At 43.2% G+C, this 19,804-nt stretch overlaps 1 protein-coding gene across 3 annotated transcripts in view; it reads right to left on the reverse strand.

The window, feature by feature from the left end:
• The window catches only part of PLEKHA7 (pleckstrin homology domain containing A7), a 144,898-nt gene extending 138,171 nt beyond the window's left edge, over positions 1-6,727 (reverse strand). For all 3 annotated transcript variants that reach the window (XM_050974958.1, XM_050974959.1, XM_030240013.2), the window contains exons 1-3: positions 6,617-6,727; positions 6,443-6,519; positions 6,257-6,314 (exon numbers count right to left, since the gene is read on the reverse strand). In XM_050974958.1, coding sequence (XP_050830915.1) covers positions 6,257-6,314; positions 6,443-6,519; positions 6,617-6,699 — 218 coding nt within the window. In that variant the 5' untranslated portion in view covers positions 6,700-6,727. The remainder of the gene's footprint in view (positions 1-6,256; positions 6,315-6,442; positions 6,520-6,616) is intronic.
• Positions 6,728-19,804: the final 13,077 nt, after the last annotated feature.

Below are 19,804 nucleotides of genomic sequence, written 5' to 3' on the forward strand. Positions count from 1 at the left end.
TTTCCCAGAAAACTTGGATTTCCAGAAGCGTTCAACACCTAAAAAAGCATCTCACTCTAAGTGGGTGTTATCCTTGCTGGCCTCTTCAGGTAGTCAAAATTCAGTTTTCCAACATGTGTGTATCTTGGAATAAAGGCAAACACAGATTAATGAACCAAGCTAAGTACTTTGTGGTGCAGCGTTGCTTTAAAAACAAACAAACTCCAGCACCTTCCCTTACGTGCTCCTCCCTCCCCTAAGGAATGCACACCACATCCCTCTTCATTCACATACCTTGCTGAACCAAACCACACCGGGCATTTTCCTTAGGCAAAGTTCCAAGCTTACCCTTCCAGAGGGCACTCTGAAATTCAGGCACCATGCACAAAACATCCTTCTCCCACTTTCTGGGAGCTGAACTACAAAGCCCTTCCTTTGCTCTCTGCAATTGTCAGCCATCCCTGCCCCGGCACAAATCCATCAGCATTTATTCCACTCGTTAATGAGTGATCTCCCATTTTCACTGCCATCAAAAAGGACACTGAATTGTTTCCACTAGCTGGGATGAAACATAGCTACTGTATCCAACCAGCAGATCCAATATTCCCAGCTCAATTCTGCTCACAATCCAGAACAAGAAAATGTATTAAACAGGCTGTCTGAGCAAACCCAACACGGGAGAGCAAAGGACAAGAAAGAGAGAAAACCAGAAAAGCAGTGAGATTTACTTTTGCTGTGTATAGTTGATTTACTTTTGCCGTGTATAGTTCTGCTTTCCCACAGCCCAAATGGAACACTTTCTTCCAAGAAAACTGAAGATGAGAAGAGGAAGAACCAGCTGGGTTTTCCACCCAGCCCGAAGCTTTCCTCCTGCTGCCAGGAGCCGGTAGAGGCCGCCCAAGACCATGGATCGCTCCCGCAGACCTGCGGCATGGGACAGCCACTTCCCGACCCTCGCCTCTCGCCACAACAGCCACTTCTGGCTTTTTTCTTCCACTTCTCCATTCCACACCTGCTTTTCCACCCGTGCAAATTGTCTCCGTGAAGTCTAGTCCCCCTCAAGGGCAACTCCTGCCCCTGGGCTATCACTGGTGGCCAGAATGCACATTGCTGCACATGGTGATCCCAGGCTCACCCAAACTAGGTCTTCTGCCCCTTGCTGAGCAACCACTCCAGGTTTCCTTCCCTAAAAACTTCCCCACGGCACTTCACAGCACACAAAACCCATTCATTTCACCAGAGACTATCCTCACATTTTCTGGAGATGGTGTGAACACAGCACTTTTGGTGAAGTTCTGACGTGGTTCCAGCTCTCCAGTGGAACCACGTCAGGAACTCTCCCCAGCTCGAACTGGGCATGCACAGCTGTGACACAGTGAAATGAACCCAACCCCACAGATGGGTTTCATGTCAGTTCATGTACTTAACTCATACATTACCTTTATTTAAGCACAGGGTCAAGAACCACAAAGGACATCATCTACACAGATTCTGACCCCTCATTATGAGGGTCATCACTATTCCTTACAGCAGCTAAGTGTTCCAGTATCTTTTACTTCTACAGCAATAACCATCATGGAGAACAGAGCAAGAAATAATCATTTGTTTACAGCAGGTCAAGGAACACCTACAGCAAACAATGTTTTAGCCCACCTCAACAGCCACAAAAAAATGATTCTGTTTTCAACATCTTACTACGAGTGGAGAAGACAGGAATTTCTGCAGGGCAGAAGAAACCTGTTGATTAAATTTATTAATGAGATTATAAAACAATCTTCTCAGGTAATCAAAAGGACTGAACTCAATAATCCAGGTCATTAATGGGTATCATCTGTAGCCCACTGTGGTGAATCTGAGCTCCTGTGTGGTTTCCAGTGAATGTACATGCCTGGCACAGCAGAACCAAAGCTAAAAAGGCAGACTTCTGTTTAGTGTGCTTTGCTCTTTTGCCATTTCCAAACACTTGAAACACATACCATGCATATTTCCTACACACAGTACAGGCTAAATACAAGAATTAAAGAGTAACAGTTGCAAACAGTTACTGACTATTGCTATGCCAATTTCATGGGTTTGTTTCTTGTACATTCACTTTGTTACCCAAAGAAGAGGCCGAGTTGAACTGGAAACTGACTTCAGAAATAAATAAAATGTTAACTTGAGATATTTAAGTGCTGATTTCTACTTTTTTGTTCCTAATTTTAGGCTACAATTTAAATACATGATTACCTTTCAGATGTGCAATACCATTGCAGCTTTCAAAAAGAACTTCTGTAGCACCAGTACACATCTTTAACATCTTTAAGTACAAGCCAGTTAGGTATCTAACACTGCAAGAACAGATCCTTTCACATCAACAGCCACCTCAATTTTTGAAATCTGTAAGAAGGTAGTAAAAAAGCATTCCACACTTTCCAAGCTTTCCAACTTCCCCAAGTCTTTTGGACAATCAGGAAAAGAGAAGCAAATGGAAAGTAAAGCCTGCTCTGTAATGCATACATGCACTGCTTTACCATTATCACTGCTCTCCCTGCATGTCCCATCTCCTTCCCCACAAAGAGTTTGCCAACCACAATTAACATTTCACATCAGCAACCCAACCACCAGAAACAAACCAGAGCCAGTGCTGTCCAGTGCTCATTCAGCTCCTCATATGCTCAACAACCTTCATGCAGGGACTTCCCCATAAAGCACTTGCCCCACAAACACAAGATATTTTAAAAACATCAGTAAACAAACAAAAAAAGAGATGGAAAAGCGTGGTGCAAGCTGTATTCAGCAGGCAAGAAATGTGGCAACCATGATACTTTCAAAGACTGGTACATGGAGATCTGGAAGAATCAGATTATACATCACTTATTTAATGTTTTATGTCCTGATTTTAGGATAAGAGACAGCACTGCCCTAACAGGGCTGGCCACTATCAAGAAAACCTGAGGAATATTTGGAAGAGAGAAAATAATTTACAAAGCTATGGATGAGCACAAATGGGAAGAACTGGAATGTAGCCTCCTAACATAAATTACAGTTCTTAAAATTTAAAGCAGTGAAGAAAAAGAAAAACCTGCATGTTTCAGTCAATTGGCAGCATTCACATGTGCTGTCAGTGTGGGTGTCTTCCCTAAATAGGCAAACAACCTAAAATGTAGAAAACTGAGAAGTTTTTGAAGCCAAGAAAGCACTTTTGTTGTTTGAGAGCATCACAAAAGCAGAGGACTCTGTTCACTCACATGCAACAAAGATGACTTCATGTTGCAAGAGGTGCAGAGAAGAACCACAGGAGAATCAAACAGATGGAGAGCCCTTCTTAAAGGGCTCCACAAAGAACTTGGCTTGCTCAGTTGAGCAAAACAAGGCTAAGAGGGAATGTGATTCAGACAAGCATCTCGTGTAAATCACCAAAGGGAAAACAGCTCCCCTTCCACTACAGGACAGCTGCCCAACCACAGAACAACAAAAACATGCTGAACCACAGCACATTCATTTGGAAAGCTTCTATCCAATGGAAGTGGAGTTTAGGAAACTTTCAAACTCCTGTTAGGTGGAAAGGGGAGAAAAACTTACCTGGTTTTGATATGAAGCTTGACCACCTTATAAACCTTTGTTTCACTTTATGATGAGTGAAAGGTGATGACTTTAAGGTTTCAAACCTTTGTTTTACTGTATGATGCTTCAAGTTTGTCCACAGTATTGAAAGAAGCAATAAAGACGTGGAAGTAAATGGACATAAGATTTCATAAGTTTTTTTACAAAAAAGACAACTCACATCCAATATTTTATCTAATATTTTCATGACCTCTGTCCCAGAACTTAGTTGTGTAAGTGGAGTTAGGCAGTATATATTGAAATAAAATGTTTGATTGAAGTTATTTAAATAATAATAATACTTAGTAATACTTTTAATTTCATTAGAGAAATAAGACTTACAAGATCCATTAAATGGCCAATGTGGTTAAACTACAATAGGCTGTATTAATTGTAGAAATTACCACAGGGGGGAGGGGTTACTTGGAATGTTCCTCCCGACACCCTTCAATAAATTAGTATCCAAGGAGTAACAATGTGTTTGTGAAATTTCTCTTGACAACACCAGACTGGAACTGTCACCAGTACAAAGAGGACTGGGTAGTTATCCAGGAATGTTCATGGCTTTTGAGAGCTGGAATGCCAGAAAATGAAATTTAAGAGTAGAACATGTGAAACCATGCATTTAGGGGCCAGTAACCTTTTCTGTAAGCTGAGAACTCATCACGTAGAAGCAACACAGGAGGAATAAACAGAGCAGTGAGGTATGGAAATCATCATCTAAGGATACTGATGTTTACATGAGCCCAACAAGAGCTCAGTAAGCCCATGGAAGAAAAAATGAGAAATTCCACTGGGCTCAGGGAGCCCTTGAGCTGAAATCAGAGAGGTTAGAGCAGTGCTGGGAGAAGTACCACTGCTGAAGAGTTAAATTTTGTATTCCATATCAGGAGGATCTTTGGTCTCAAGCAGTTCAACTGAACAGATTTATGTTAAAGCATTGCTTTGTCTCCTCACAAAACTTTGCCTGTCTAAAGATGACAGAGTTTATTAAACTGCTCAGTAAAATACACACTCCATTCCTTATTTCATTTCCTGCAGCAGTTCCAGCTCAAGGTAAAGAGCACTATTAGCACAAGTTATGAAAATGCACTGCACAGAACTCTAATTCAATGGATCAGAAATCAAAAGTTTTGCAACTGCCTGACAAACAAGACAAGAGATGGTCTGACAAACAGAGCAGTTGGGAAGAGGAATTTAGGCTGCTGTAAAATTGCACGAGTCAGTTTCTGGAAAAGACAGCAAAACAAACAGATGTATTCCTACACCTAGGAAGTTTATGTACCCATGTAAAGGATCTGTTTACAGTACATTTACAGACTGGACATTTTAGAGCTCCATCTCTGGCCTGTGCAACCAGCAGAACTTTTATTCCTTATTTTCAACACACTGGCCATAGATAAAGGGTGGCAGCTCTAAGTGTTACTGAGCTGCTCTCCAGTGCTTTGCTACTACCTCCTCAAGAGTCAAGGGCTAAACTATCTGCCCAGCCCAGCCCTGTAAGGAATTCTCTGGCTCAGACAAATGAAGATTGAATGCCTTTTTTCTTCCACTTTAGGTGAAAAAAGGACATTTTAGGATCATCTGGAATTTTATTTAACAAACATCCTGCATGTGAGGCATTTGTTATACCTTCAGCCAATTGCTCCTTCACCCAGCCCAGTATGGTTTGGAAGTTTGGTATTTACTAAAAACCCAAGTTACCCAAAGATTTTGGGGTACATTCCGCAGGCATTTCAGCACTGGACAACTGTGACACCGCTGTCAGCATTTATTGGGGCAGTCCTTAACAATCTGGGAGTTCTGCACTGGAGCAATGAGTCTGAGCATTTTCCAGTCGTTTTCTGTTGGTTCCATTAAATTTGTCAGGCATTCAGATTTGCAAAGGCAAACCCAAAGACACACGTGACACGTGACTCTAGATCCAAGATGTACCAGAGTTTTACTCATTTGATTAAATCTCTACTTTTACATCGGTGTTTGTCTTTGTAAAAGCCTTATATCTGCGATGTTTGAAAGAAGCTCTCTTAGTTATCCTACTTTACTGCAACACGCTTGCGTCTCATAGAATAGAAGCGCCTCAATAAGCAGCACATCCCTGCTTGTAACTGCTCTCTGAACAAGAAACGCCACATGAAAGATCCCGACAGCCACCACCAGCCCTGGCAAGTCAACTTCATCCACTCAGCCCCGTCTCCGGACAGAGACACTGGAAGCCTTTCACTTGCAAAACTTCCCGAGGCTGCGTCCACAGCCGCGAGCCATTTAAAATAACAAAACCACCATTCACCTTCCACCTCGGCCGGCTCTCGGCACGGCAACGCTCCACCTGCCGCAAACCTCACCGTAAATAGCGGGGAGGGGGGGAGCAGCCAGCTCGCAAACAAACACACACAAAAAAACCCTAAACAAACAGGGAAAACCGAAGTGCCGCCTCCAAGGAAACCTGTTGCTGACCACCGCCGCAGCGCGGATGGGGGGGGATCCCGCATCCCGCCGCGCCCGGAGCCAACTTTCCCGCTGGCACGGCGCAGCCCGGTGCCGCTGTGGCCGGCGCGGATCATTAATGAGCGCGGCGGACGTGCGGGGTCGGTGCGGGGGCGGCCGGGCTGAGCCGGGCCGGGGCCGGGGCCGCGCCGGCAGCGCCCCCCGGCCCTGGGCGGTCGGCGCGGGGCCGGGAGCCGGTACTCACTCGATGAAGTAGCTGGCGCCCTCCTCCGAGAAGCCCTCCTCCCATCCGCGGGGCAGGTCTGCAAGGCACGGGGGACGGGGAAAGAGAGAGAGAGAGAGAGCGGGAAGGAGGGGTGAGAACTTCGCCCGCGGAGCCTCCCGGCCGCGGCGCGGGAGCGAGGAGGGGGCGCCGGCCGCGGGCACCCACCTGAGCGGATCATGTGGCCGGAGTTGACGGGCTCGCCGGTGCGCGGATGCAGCCAAGTAGTGCTGCGGGTCAGGTCGCTGCGAGGGAGGAGAAGCGGAAAACATGCACCTGTTAGCGAGGGCGGCGGCGGCGGGGCCGCGCTGCCCCCGCGCCCCTCCCGCGGCTCCCCCTTACTCGATGAAGAAGACGCGCCCGTCCCTGCAGACGCCGTAGGACCAGTGCTCAGGTAGAGTGTCCCGCCCCACCGCCGCCGCCATGTTCGCCGTGCGCGCCGCCGGCCGGGGCGGGGGTGCGGGCGGGCGGACGGCCGGCGCTCGGCGCCCAGCGCCCGGCTCTGCTCGGCAGCGCCACCGCGGCGCGGGCGGGGGGCGACACCTCCCGCCCCTCGGGAGGCCGCGGGTACGGCGGCGGGAGCGGGAGCCCGCCGTGCTGCCGCCCGGCTTTGTCCGCCGCTGCCCCGCGCCCGCCCCCCGGCCCCGGCGCGGCGCAGCGGCCCCCGGCGGGCACCTCCGCCGTCACCCCCGCGGGCAGCGCGGCGCGACGGGAGCCGCACATCCATCCCCGCGGGCGCTCTCTGCCCGGCGGAGGGACCGGGATTGTCCCGTGGCCCGCTCCCGGAGCCCTGGGAGCCGCGCCCGGAGCGAGGGATGTACAGGTGTGAGCGCACCTGGCTGCCGCCGTGCCCCGGGGACGCGCTCCCGCGGCGCCAGGTGAGGAGGGACAGACAGGCCGCGGGGACTTTGAACCTCGGGCACAGGGTTCGGGGGCACCGAGGTTAAAACATCGCACACAGGCAGCAGCAGCAGCCGGCCGACAAAGCAGAGCTGTCACCGGCACCGGGAGAAACCTGTGCCAGCCCCTGTGCTCATCCATGACCTAGAAAAGTCAGGAGAGAGCCCGCTCGGTGCATTTCAGTGGGGCTGGGCCGGCTCCCCGTCAGACCAAAACCCTTCCTGGTGCCGGTGTGGTGTGTGAGGAGCTCCAGCTAGAGTTAAGTGCTCCAGTCAATCAGAATGTGGTTGTGGGACAAAGTGGATGGGACGAGCAAGGAGTGGTGTGCCCTATAGCAGAGCCCGGAGGTTTCTTAGTCTCATCCTAGCGCCAGCCAGCAGAGCAGGGATGGGTGCCAGGTGGGGAGTCCTGGCCAGCGCCTCGGCTTGGCCGAAGTGCGAGCTGCAGCAGGACTGACAGAGCCAAGGGGTCCAGCGTGCAGAAATGCCTCTTTCAATGAGGGCAGCAGCGGCGGAGCCAAGCGTGGCTCTGGGGATTCGTGCTGTTCTCATACTAGGGGAAACAGAGGGATCCAAAAGGAAGGAAATAGGACATTCGCAGGCTTGGCGTGAAAGGAGAGTGTTAAACGGGAAAGACAGGCTGCAAAGAGGGGTGGGAAAGAGTAGGTGGGTCTGACTGGGGTCGGGTTAGTAAAGAAAAACAGAGGAGACCAACTGAGGACACGGCTGTGGGGGAGAGGGAGAATGCCAGCATGCAGAAGGAGAGTGTAAGAGGGCAGAGTGCTGCAGAACAGGGAAAATGATAACGTTTGCTTTTCCTTCTAAATAACCGAAATAAATCATCAGAAGAAAGTAGGAGGCCAGAAAAACAGCAACAGACAGGAGAGAGAGGGTTTGGTTTATTTCACCCAGTTTCAGACAACATTGCAGGTCTGGTGCATCAGGATAGCTTTGTGCAGACTTCCCTTTTTAACCACTGTTGGAGAAGATACTATACTGTATTTGTACACACCATACTAGTGTCATCTAACAGCCAGGAATGGTCATTAACAATCCACAGAATTTTAGTTTATCTGCAGTTACAAAGCAGGAGAGAGTATCTTGTAGCCCTTTATCCTAAGTCAGAATTGTGATTAAAAAAAACTTCTAATAGTAAAGCTTCTGTGCTGCCTTTTAGGTTTTTTTTTTTACCTTATTGGGTTTCCATGGCAAAGTTTTTTTTTTGGGGGCGGGAGGGGGCTGCAGGAGTGGCTTCTATCAGAAGCTGCCAGAAGCTTGCCTTACATCCAACAGAGGCAATGCCATCCAGGATGGACACAATGCTGGCCAATGTGTTGGATGAGGGATTTTAAAAGGAAATAAAGTTAGCGTGAAGCAGGAATTGGGACCAGAGAATGAGTGAGATGATGTGAGATGAACAGCCCTGCATGGTGAGGCAGCTGTGCCCCTGCAGCCCTTGGAGGACCACGGGGATGCAGAGATCCACCTGCAGCCCGTGGAGGACTCCACTCCAGAGCAAGTGGATGCCTGAGGAGGCTGTGACTCCGTGGGAAGCCTGTGCTGGAGCAGGGACCTGCACACTCAGGGAGAGAGGAGCCCGTGGTGGAGCAGGATTGCTGGCAGGAGTTGTGACCCTGGGAGGGACCCACGCTGGAGCAGCACATGGGAAAGGACTTAGTTGGATAAGTGGATGGAGAACTGTCTTCCAGGGGAGGGACCCGATGCTGGAGCAGTGTGAGGAGTCCTCCCACTGAGGAGGAGGAGTGGCAGAACCAACATGTGATGAACTGACCTCAGCCCCCATTCCTCATCCCTCTGTGCTACTGACAGAGAGGAGGTAGAGAATCAGGAATAAAATTGAAGAATGAGGGGGTAGGGGAAGGTGTTTTTAAGATTTGATTTTACTTCTCAATGTACTATTCTGATTAGATTGTTAATAAATTAATGTCCCCAAGATGAGTCTCTTTTTCCCGTGGCAGTAACTGGTGAGGGATCTCTCCCACAAGCCTTTCATTATATTTTCTCTCCCCTGACAATTTGAGGAGGAGGAATCACAGAGCACCTTTGGTGGGCACCTGATGTCAGTGTCAAACCCACCACTGAAGCCCTAAAAATTCTGGTTAATTCTGGTTAGGTGTGAGTTATTACGGAACTTGCAATAAAGTCAGTTCCAGTGCAATTTCACAGTCAATCAAATAGAAGTTACTTTGTGTCATTGCATGTTTAGGTCTGTGCAGAAGAGATTAAGCCCATCTCTTACCCTGGAGTCACTCATTGCCATGATGCTCTGGAGCAAGTCTTCTGTGCTCCATCAGCTGCAAGAACTCATTGTTACATTTAGCTTCTAACTCCACCAGGACAAAATAGGCTTATCCACCTCAAATGAATTGTAACTTAATTGATCAAACATTAGTGTGGTTTGGGTTTTGGGTCCTAAAAGCATCTGTGCTGGCTCAAACAAAATGTCTGTTTAGCCTAAAATTCTGTCTGTCCCATGTCCCAGCAGGAGCAGGTGCCAGGAAAGATCACAGGAGCCAGACAGTCATGGGCAGCTCCCCAGCTTCTTTCCTTAGCTCCAGTACCTGCATCCAGGGCTTGCCTGCAGAACCTGTGGGCTCAGAAAGCTCTTGCTCAAGGTGCTGTTTCTATCTCTAACTCCTAATGGATCTTTTCTGTGAACCTGTCCAGACTAGAGCCCACATAACTTCTATCACCCTGCAGCACCAAAGTGTTCCTAATGCTCATCTTACCTGAGCTGTGTATGAAGAATCACTTTTTTTTTTTTTTTTGTTATGAACCCAGATCCCATTTCATTGATTTTCTTCAGTTCTCAATGAAAGAGACTAGGGTCACCAGTGCAGCCTCCTGCAGTGTCAGCACTGATTTTAGACCAGTGGCCCAGGCCTTTGTCCAGGTTAGGATGTGAAAATACTCCAAGGACAGAAATGCAACAGCCTCTCTTATCATTTAGTTCCCATATGCCTGTGGTGAAAATACCTCCATTATATCAAGGTAGAAACTCCCTGTTTCAATTTGTCACCGTTGTCATATGACCAAATCTTGAGTTGATGCATCATGGTGCCTGAGGCATTAGCACATTATCACATACTCCTGCATATTACAGAGAATCCATTATTGAAAAAGCATATTTTCTCACTGTAACTTGTAGAGCTCTATTCCAAAATTAAGATCAAGATGAAAACATAGGCTAGATTCATGAAAGTTCACAAGCTGACTTGTGTTGGCCTCATTAGGGGGTAGGTTTGTGATTTAGAGCCCTGGAGGAAGAATGCCTCCAGGCATCTTTCATTAATAAGTTTACCAGATTCTTCTGTTTTTTCTGTTGGTTTTGGTTTTTTTTTTATGTCAGGCTCTAGTTCCAGTCCTCCCTGGCTGATACCAGACATTTTTCTATTACCTATCATTCATTGCACTCTGGAGGCACTGTCTGGAAGAAGCTATTTGGGGTAAAATTAGAACTTTAGGGCCACAATATCAGGAACTCAGCTAAAGGAAGTGAAATATGGTCTTCAACAAGGGTCTAATAAAAGCTAGGATATTTGAGGCTCCCTTTGTTGATAACTGGGTAATTCAGGGAGACATCATGAGGTCCCTGAATACTGCAAGTTTGAACCCACTTTTGACAGCTTTATAGGAATGTGTCACTAATGTTACTTGCTCTGTCTGCATCCTCTGGGAACACTTTTTTTGATGAATTCATTAAATTGGGAGAGCAGTGATACATTTTAAAGTATGCCAAAATCTGTGTCTGCACTTTCATTGAAACAGAGAATCACAGAGAAGTTTGGGGTGGAAAGATTCTTAAAGATCACCTCCTTCCAATCTCCCTGGGGGACAGGGACATCTTTCACTACCCCAGGTTGCTCAGAGCCCCATCCAACCTGGCTTTTAACACTGCCAGGAGTGGGGCATCCACATTCTCTGGGCAACCTGTGCCAGTGACTCACCACCCTCACAGTAAAGAAGTTAATGCTAATATATATTCCAGACCTGTTCTCTTTCAGTATAAAACTATTACCCTTTTCCTACCACTACATGACCTTGCTATTTCCAGAATAAACTCCATGAATATGGACATCCTTTCTAACTCATCCCTTTCTTTTCAGCCCTGGCCCTGACAACCCAGTTCTACCCTGGCAGTGGCAACATCCCAATACTCTCATTTCCTCTTTTTTTCCACTTCCATTACACACACCCCCACCCCTTACACCATTCAGGTCTGCATGTTTCCCTGCACTTTTTCAACCCTTCATATATGCTATAACTTTTCAACAAAACATGCAGTAGGAATCTGCAAATAATGCTGGAGACCCTATATGAGAATTACAAAAAAAAAAAAAAAAAAAAAAATTTCTTTCAGTCACAATTAGATCCAGTGTCTAGAAGGTTAGAGACTCACAGCTGGATTTCAGCATGGTGTGTACTCTAATGATCTATTTCCTATTTTTCAGAGAATTCAATACAATTGAATTTGATGATCTTAGAGGGCAAAAGCTGCTGCTATTTCAGGAAGCTTAAATGAGGTACAATGCATAGAAAAGCCTGCTAGTTATGACTTTTTCATCATGACCTGTATATTTTATAAAGCATAAGCACGACTTATAAAAGGTGTGAGGCCAGACAGAGGCAGAGCACTTGAAGAGTAATGAATCTGAATTATTAAATCCTGGTTAAGAAAGCTTATAAGCCATAATGCAAACCCTGTATAATGCCCTTTAGCTGCAAAACATGTATTATGCCTTTTAGCATGATTTTCCAGCTCTGCTTGGAACAGCTGAGAATTAAAATCATGAAAGGTTTCATGGTGAGACGGATTAATTTGCAAGACAATTTCAGAGCAGTTCATTGTCTGATTATACTGAAATATAGGTTGTGCAACCACATTGTTCTTCAGAATTGTGCAGTGTGATTCCCTTTTAGCAGTGGTAAGTGCTCAAGACACCAAATTAATACATTGATTCTTAGAAGTAGAAGAATGCATTAATCAGACAATAGGGGAAATAGGGAAGAGATCTTGGAGACTTTAGGCAAATCCACAATCAGGGAAAATTTCCAATGCCATTACTATAAAACCACAACACTTTTTCAGATTATGGAAGAACTACACTAAGGAATCACTGTGGTATATTTGTTCAAATTAGGAAACAACTTCAGCTATTGGATTCTCAGACAGCATGAGGAAATGCCATCTCAGGGGAACAGTACCAACAGAACTCATCAATTTGAAAAGTGGCCACACACAGCTAGAGCCAGTATCAGGCTGCAGGATGAAGAAGCACTTAATGAAATAGACTGAACATGCAAAAAGATTTTTTCCCAGTCTGATGTCTTAAGTTTAAAACATGAAAGGAACAAATTAAAAAGATTCAAGTCCAAGACCAAACATTACCTTAGTGGGTAGGGAAAGCAAACAAGATAACAAAAAGATCACTGTTGTATTATTTTGAAACTAAAATATAGTTGATGAGATTTAATACATACCAATCAATTTTCTTTCTTGTTCATCCATGTCAGAGTGAGTAGAAAACAGGCTTGTTTTATGGCAAGATAAATTTAAAGATAGATGATACATAGAAATTTTCTCAAATTTAATGGGCAGTAAAGCAGCCTAAGTAGGAATATTCTCTTAGGTATTCCTAAGGTATTTCCCTTATCACCAATTTCTAAAGGCTGACTCAGATAAAATTTTGGTCAGGGAAATTAGAAGTATGATTATTTTGTCTCAAGTCAGGAGCTATGAAAAGATGATCTCACAAGATCCATTTTAGTCTATATTTCTATGAAAAGAAATGCTGGTTCAAAATGTGAAGATTTTTAGAAATAGATGGACATCCAAAGTTGTCATCAGCTGATAGGTACCAAAGAGCACCTTTATTGACTGGCTATCTAGTTGACAGGAAGAACTCACAGCAACCTCTTGAATTTAAAGATTTCTGTTATTTGCTAGGAGAGGAAGGACAATCCCTGATACAGCTAAGAAAGATAAGCAACTTGCACAATGGTACTACTGATGACATGACTAAATATAAAGCACATACTTGTTCCTGATCTGGAGTGTTTTCTGTTGAACCACACAACCTACAGAAGTCAGGAGAGCTAGACAGAAGGAAGGGCTGCAAGAGGCACAAGACATGTACAAAAATTTGGCACACCATCTGCAAGGCATCACCCATTTCCAGTCTAAGCACTTTCCAGGACAGAATTTATATATATATATATGTATATATATATATATCTTAGTACAATGCCAAATAAATCTTGAGCAGAACAGAAAATGTATTGTTGCCAATAGATTGTGTTTTACCTTTTTATAAGTGCTGACATTAAATGAAACATCTTTTATGCTTCATATACTGGGCAGTTTTTGTTATGGGGAAAGTGACAGCAAATTTTAGACAAAGTAAGATTTTTGGAGTCTATTTTCCTTGCAATAGACTGAGAAGTTTCCCTAAATTTCCACAAGACTTGTGTCTCAGAATTCTAAGAGCACCAAAAGATAAATATAGCTGATAAAATAAGAAGGATTAAATAATGGTAAATCTATTGTTGAAGGAATTCCAAATACGGAAAAAGGAATTATTCATTTTCCTGGCCACTGGAAAGAATATAAACAAGTTCAAATTGTATCCACAGTTCCTTTGAGGAAGATGTGGAGCATGACATTGTACAAGAATAGTTTGGAGGCTCACTGTCTCCCTGTGCAGCAGGATCTGACTGGAGACTGCACACAGGCAGCAGCCCAGACCGTGACACTGCTGGGCAAGACAGATGGGAAAATGACATTGAGAAGGCAACACTGGTGCTGCATAACAAATCCAAACTTCTCCTTCCAAAACATGCTGAACTCTGCTCTGAGTAAAAAAAAGGTCATTATCTTTAGTTAAAAGGTTTTTTTCAAACCACTGTCGATTTTCAAAAGTATGATCTCACTGAAAGTACCCTTTGTGAAATCCAGAAGATATCTTCAAAATAGTTCTGTTTTCCTTACAAATGTCCTTCGTGTGTAAAGACATCTGACTGATTTACCTTCTAGATGCAAACATCTGAGTATATCTAATTATCTCTCTCTCACCTGAATATCCATTTGCCCAAAAGAATTATATTCATAGAATCAAGTTATGCACGTCCCCTGAAATGCACAAAAATGCACACAAAAGCAAAAATGAATGAATGCATTCCCTAATTACTGTAAATTTACAACTTCCTGTCACACAAGCTTTATGATTACTATATTTAACATAGTCCCATCTCCTCTTCATTTTCTCTCTTTTGCATTTCACAAAGTCTCAATAATTTACATACCCAGCACCTAGAATCCACACACTAGGATTGTGATTTGGTAATCAAAAATTAAACTAAATAACTCATAATTTTGTCATGACAAGTCTTATCATTCCATACAGAGGTGGCAATAGTTAAATGTCTGAACAGTGCTCAAGTTGTCTGTAGAAGGGAGAAATACAAAAGAACAATTGTGTGCCAAAGTCACAGGATCATTTCCAGAAATTTAACTTACATTTTATAATGAACACTTAAGGGGTTTTTTTGGTTTTTTTCCCTTGGCAAAGGACACTGTAAGCCTGGCAGCACTGAGAAACCCTCAGTTCTTCAATACTGATGTACCTGTGACTATCAACATTTGGTTGTTTTAAAGCAGACACTTGAAGTCAATTCCATATTTATGAACACAGACTCCCTGTCACCCCATGACATCTTGAGTATGAAGAGATCCTTTTTTAAGAAAAGGGACAAATGCAAACACAAACATCACTTATCATTAAGACTAAAATCTTCAAGATTTTAAATCAAACTTTTCAATTTTCTGATGTTTCCCCAGGAATTATGCATTTGATTTCTTTCCCCAATATGAGATGCCTCACTTTATTCCCATCAAAGCTTTTTTCCCCAGTTTTGAGTCCACCATTCCATGACTGCTATTACCCTTTTTCCAGCCCTTTTGGCAACTGCCATTTTTTGCAATTACATATCATATTTAGGGCAAGCAGAGTGTCACATATTCCCACTAGGACTTTTCACTAGGACATTTTTCTAATGAAATTTAAGACTTCTGAATTCACTTTCCAGGCTTCTCCCTAAGCTGGCTCTCCATTTGCTTTGGAAGAACCAACACTTCACCCTGGAGTGCCCACAGTAGCAACAGAAACTAACCTGTTCAACAAGATGTTTTCAAATTTGAGTATGGCCAAGATAAAACAGATTTTCACCTCATTTTTCTTAATATACCCATGAATAACTTGCTGCTACTCTGTAGATCAGTTACCACACCTCTATGCAAACTAACAGCAATCCCCACACAAGACTCCAGACAAGATTTCATTTTAGCATCTTCTGCCCTACCTTTCCAGAGATGGTACTTTCTCAGCAGGCTTGGAACTTGCCAAGGTCTCAGTCCTCTTCCTGAAAAATCTTTTGCCAGGCAGAACAATCTCTTCCCATTGTGGTCTCCCAAATCCTTTTTCAAAGACCCCTTTACAAAAGAATCTAAGATATTGATTATCTGCTTGGCTCCAGAAGGAGGTAGCTGAGGGTTAATCATTCTCCCTCATTTTTCTGGCAACATGGAGTGTACATACCTCATCACAGCTTTCCAATATCCCACTTCTCTCCAGTTTCTTCCTGCTTTTTGTTACAACCCTAGCACATGTACCTTCTTGACAATCCTCCACATCTATTTTTGTTTCTTCCTGTGCTTGGGCTCAGGTCCTTCAGTGGTTTTCATTCCATAGTCTCCTGCTGCACACCTGTACCCCTTCCACTTCTTGCTTCAATGATTTGCAGCAGCAATCAGTTTCCAAAGGCAATGTGATAAACCATCTATATGTGAGCACGGCAAAAACAGTAGCTATAGTAACAGGAAGGCTTTAAACAAAACTGAAAAAAAGAAAAAAATCTGAGAGATATCACTCAACTGTTCCTCCATCCCCAAATATTGCACAGTTCCATGAATGCCCTCCTGTGGTTTTCTTTTGCCTGATTGTATCTCTACCTAGCCCAAAATACAGGGAGATAAAAATAAAACTTTATTTTTCTTGGCTTAAGGAGGAAAAATAAATAAATAATCACACACAACAAAACTAGGAAAAGGTTTTCTCTTTCCCTGAAAGAAAGAGAAAAAAATATTGAGTTTTGGAGTTTGGAGTTTAAGTTGCAAACCCAAGGCAGGCAGAAGTGTCACTGTCCCAGCAGTAAGGCCTCATGTTGATACCTGTGACCCATCTCACTGTCACACAGAGCTGCAGAGCCATCTCTGACAGTGCAGAACAGCACAGGTAATTTAAAAACACAGGTGCAAGAAAAAGAACCTTCTGCAGGTTCTTGAGCAGAACTCTTGAATCTAACTGGGCTGAGTCAAGGTAATAAAGAAAATGCTTTTTTTCTAAATGTCATATATTTTTCATTCCCTAGAACTTGTGTAGGTGGACTTCCACAGAAAAGACCAAAAGTGAGTCAGGGCCTCAGCTCACTTGACCTCTCAAAAGGTCACAGAACATTGTTCAGTAATTCAGCCCACTGATACCTGAGTCACACCTTTTCATTCCTGTATGTTAGAATGTGCATGTCAAAATAAACAATACAGAGTTAATTCATACTGAAAAAGCATCATTATTTTCTATAGATTAAAAGAAACTAAAGCAGCTTTATTTACTGTAGCATTATCTTCCAAAAAGTTATTCTTTCTTATTTGATCCTTCTTTCTTTGAAGGAGTAGGACTATTCCATATATCTTTTAAAAACATACAAATGTGTTGCTCTTGTCAATAAAACCCACCTGAAATAGATTTCCTTTTAATCAGTGAAGTAAGCAGCTAAGCAAATCAAGAGAGAGAATTATGTATTTCTGTAAAAAATTGTCAAACTGGAATATTATTATATCTGATTCAATTTTACACATTGACATCTCTCCATTGTTATTGATTAATGGTTAAAGCTCTCTAAGGTTGTTATACAACACTGTTATAAATAACTTTTATTATTTAGATACATAATGGATGTGATCTCTACAAATGATGAATTGTATCCCCCTTCTTTATTACAGCATCCTCTGAAATCTAATTTAAATAGTAGCTAAGCAGATTAAATTCAAAAGCAAGAACAACAGCAAGGCAGTTTGCAAAATGATAAATTTATGGCGTTTTTCTCTCAGTGTTGTAGAGTTTTGCCCCAGAATGTTTTATAAAGTATCATCTTTCTTAATATCTTATTAGATCTCTGTAATCTGGATTTACATATTGATTCAATCCCTTTCAATGTCAATCAAGACATGAAAATGTAATAAAAAACAACTCTAATTGCTCCTCGGAGACTTTGCAATAATTACTCCCATATCATATCAGTGAGGCAGACTTCTTTAACATGTTCTGGTTTCCAAGCATAACAATTGTACGTTTCTTTTGGGCACTGCAGACTCCTCAAATCAGCATTTCACTCACTGAGATGTTGAAGGCTGCCTTAACAACATATCACATAGGGGCTACAGTTGATCAAATTGAAACTGTATTCTGTCAACAATAATTATGTGGGTGTTTTGCTCATTTCCTGCCGTAGCTGTCCCATGGCAACAGCGTGAAAACAGCGCTCGTTTTTTAAATACATAAATGACTGCTTTGATGACACATTTCTGGCTCAGGTTTGGTGAAGGCACGCTGAAAACAAAGACTTTTTTGAGAAACTATCACAACTACTCCTATTATATGCAAATCTGTAGGGAATGTGCTAATTCCAGAGCGGCAGCTTTGCTGTAGTAGTGGCAGAAGTGGCCCGAGGCATTTCCAGGCTGACAAGATGCCAGCATTTGCACTTCTGGCCATTCTCTCCACCCTCGGTGAATTTCACAAGGAAAACCTCAACCGAAGTGCATTATTCCACTTAACCCTGCCTTTGGGGTTAAGGCAAACCTGATAAAATTACACTAAAATTCCACATTTTATCAGAATTATATTTGTCTGGAGTGCTGAAAAAACAGCTGGTGGTATTGATGATTTTGTCACATAAACTCTGGTACATAATTATTTTGGTACATGGGAAATCAGCTTTGCAATTTTCCATTTTAACTGTTTTGAGAATATTTACTTTTCTAAGATTATTTTACAGCTTGTGAACCAAGAAGAATAGGTATTGTATTAATAAAGCAGTTACAACTTGAATTAGGATATTGCAGGTCTTACCCTTGGCTCTGTGAACATCTAAGTTCTGATGTAATAAGACCTGATGGCAGGATCAAGTGCACCTACAACTCCAGCCTTTCAAATATCAGCTTCACTGAGAAAAGTAGCAGAAGTGATACCATTATTGTTATTGTTTTTCCTATTATGAGCAGCCCAACTAAACTTATTCATTTAAGTTGATACTAATGCAATGGGAAACATCTGGAGATTAACAAAGTGGACCAGATTCAAGCTGGATTTTTAGAAGGAACCATTTAATAACACACCATATGTCCCTGGGAGCATCCTTTCTTTTCATTTTAACACTCTAAAGGGATTTTAAGAACAAAACGTAGCACTAACAAAATGTGAAATCCATAGATACATGTATTTAAGATAAATCTATGATACAATTCAAAGACTAGAACAGTTTTTGCACTAGGGGAAAGAAACATGACTAAGGCACCACATATTGTCAAGCTGTAAATTGGAGTATTAACAAAGCCCTGTGTGCCTGGAATGTCCAGAGTGAATCTTACACTAGCCACATATCAATTGTCTTTTGTGTTGTCACATGGATGTAAAGGAAACCCGGAGTGTTTGCTATCAGCATCTGATTAACCACTGAATTCTAACCATAGTTTGGGAACAAAGAACAATTTTATTTGATGCCAACCATTGTCTGTGGCAGGGAAACAGCACAGTTTTCATTAGAAGAGGGTGAATTTTAATTCTGATAAGATGTGGGGATGAAATGCTAACTTAAGCCAAATGAATATTCATATAGGAAAGTGAAAATAGGTGTCAAGGACTTGCTGCACTTAAGTCCTGGGTTACATGAAAACTGTACACCATTCAACAAAACAACAAGGTTTCTAATGATTACTTTCCCCATATAATTTATTCATCTATTCCAGAGCAGTGTTTCAGGGCTTAATGAGTATTTGTAAAGCTCTGACTGAAATGCACTCTCAAAATGCAAAACATTAGACCATTTACAATGAATGAAGTAGTGTAGATTACTGGTTCAGAAAAGCCACTGCAGCTCATCAACATGTGCATTTAAAGGGTGTTTTACTTCTCCAGGCCCCTGTTCACAGTCCTATGCAGTTGAAAGGCTAAGTGTGCTTCCTTCCCACTGAATCCACTCTGATGGCCAGGGACAAAGGAAAAGTTGAGGAAGGAAAGGAAAACTTTCTCTCATCTCTTGTTTCACCCCATGTCACCCATATTTTCCCCATATGAGGCAATCTCACATCACACCTCAAAGAACTACTAGGAGAATAAGTAGCAATAGAATGGTCTGGGTTGAAAGACTATCTCACTGCAACCCTCCCACCATGGGCAGGGACACCTCCCACTAGACCAGATGGCTGAAAGTCCCATCCAGCCTGACCTTGAGCACTTCCAGGGATTGGACATCCACACCTTCCCTGTTCCAGTGC

This window comes from Serinus canaria, chromosome 5, assembly GCF_022539315.1.
Source record: "Serinus canaria isolate serCan28SL12 chromosome 5, serCan2020, whole genome shotgun sequence".
NCBI classification, from domain to species: domain Eukaryota; kingdom Metazoa; phylum Chordata; class Aves; order Passeriformes; family Fringillidae; genus Serinus; species Serinus canaria.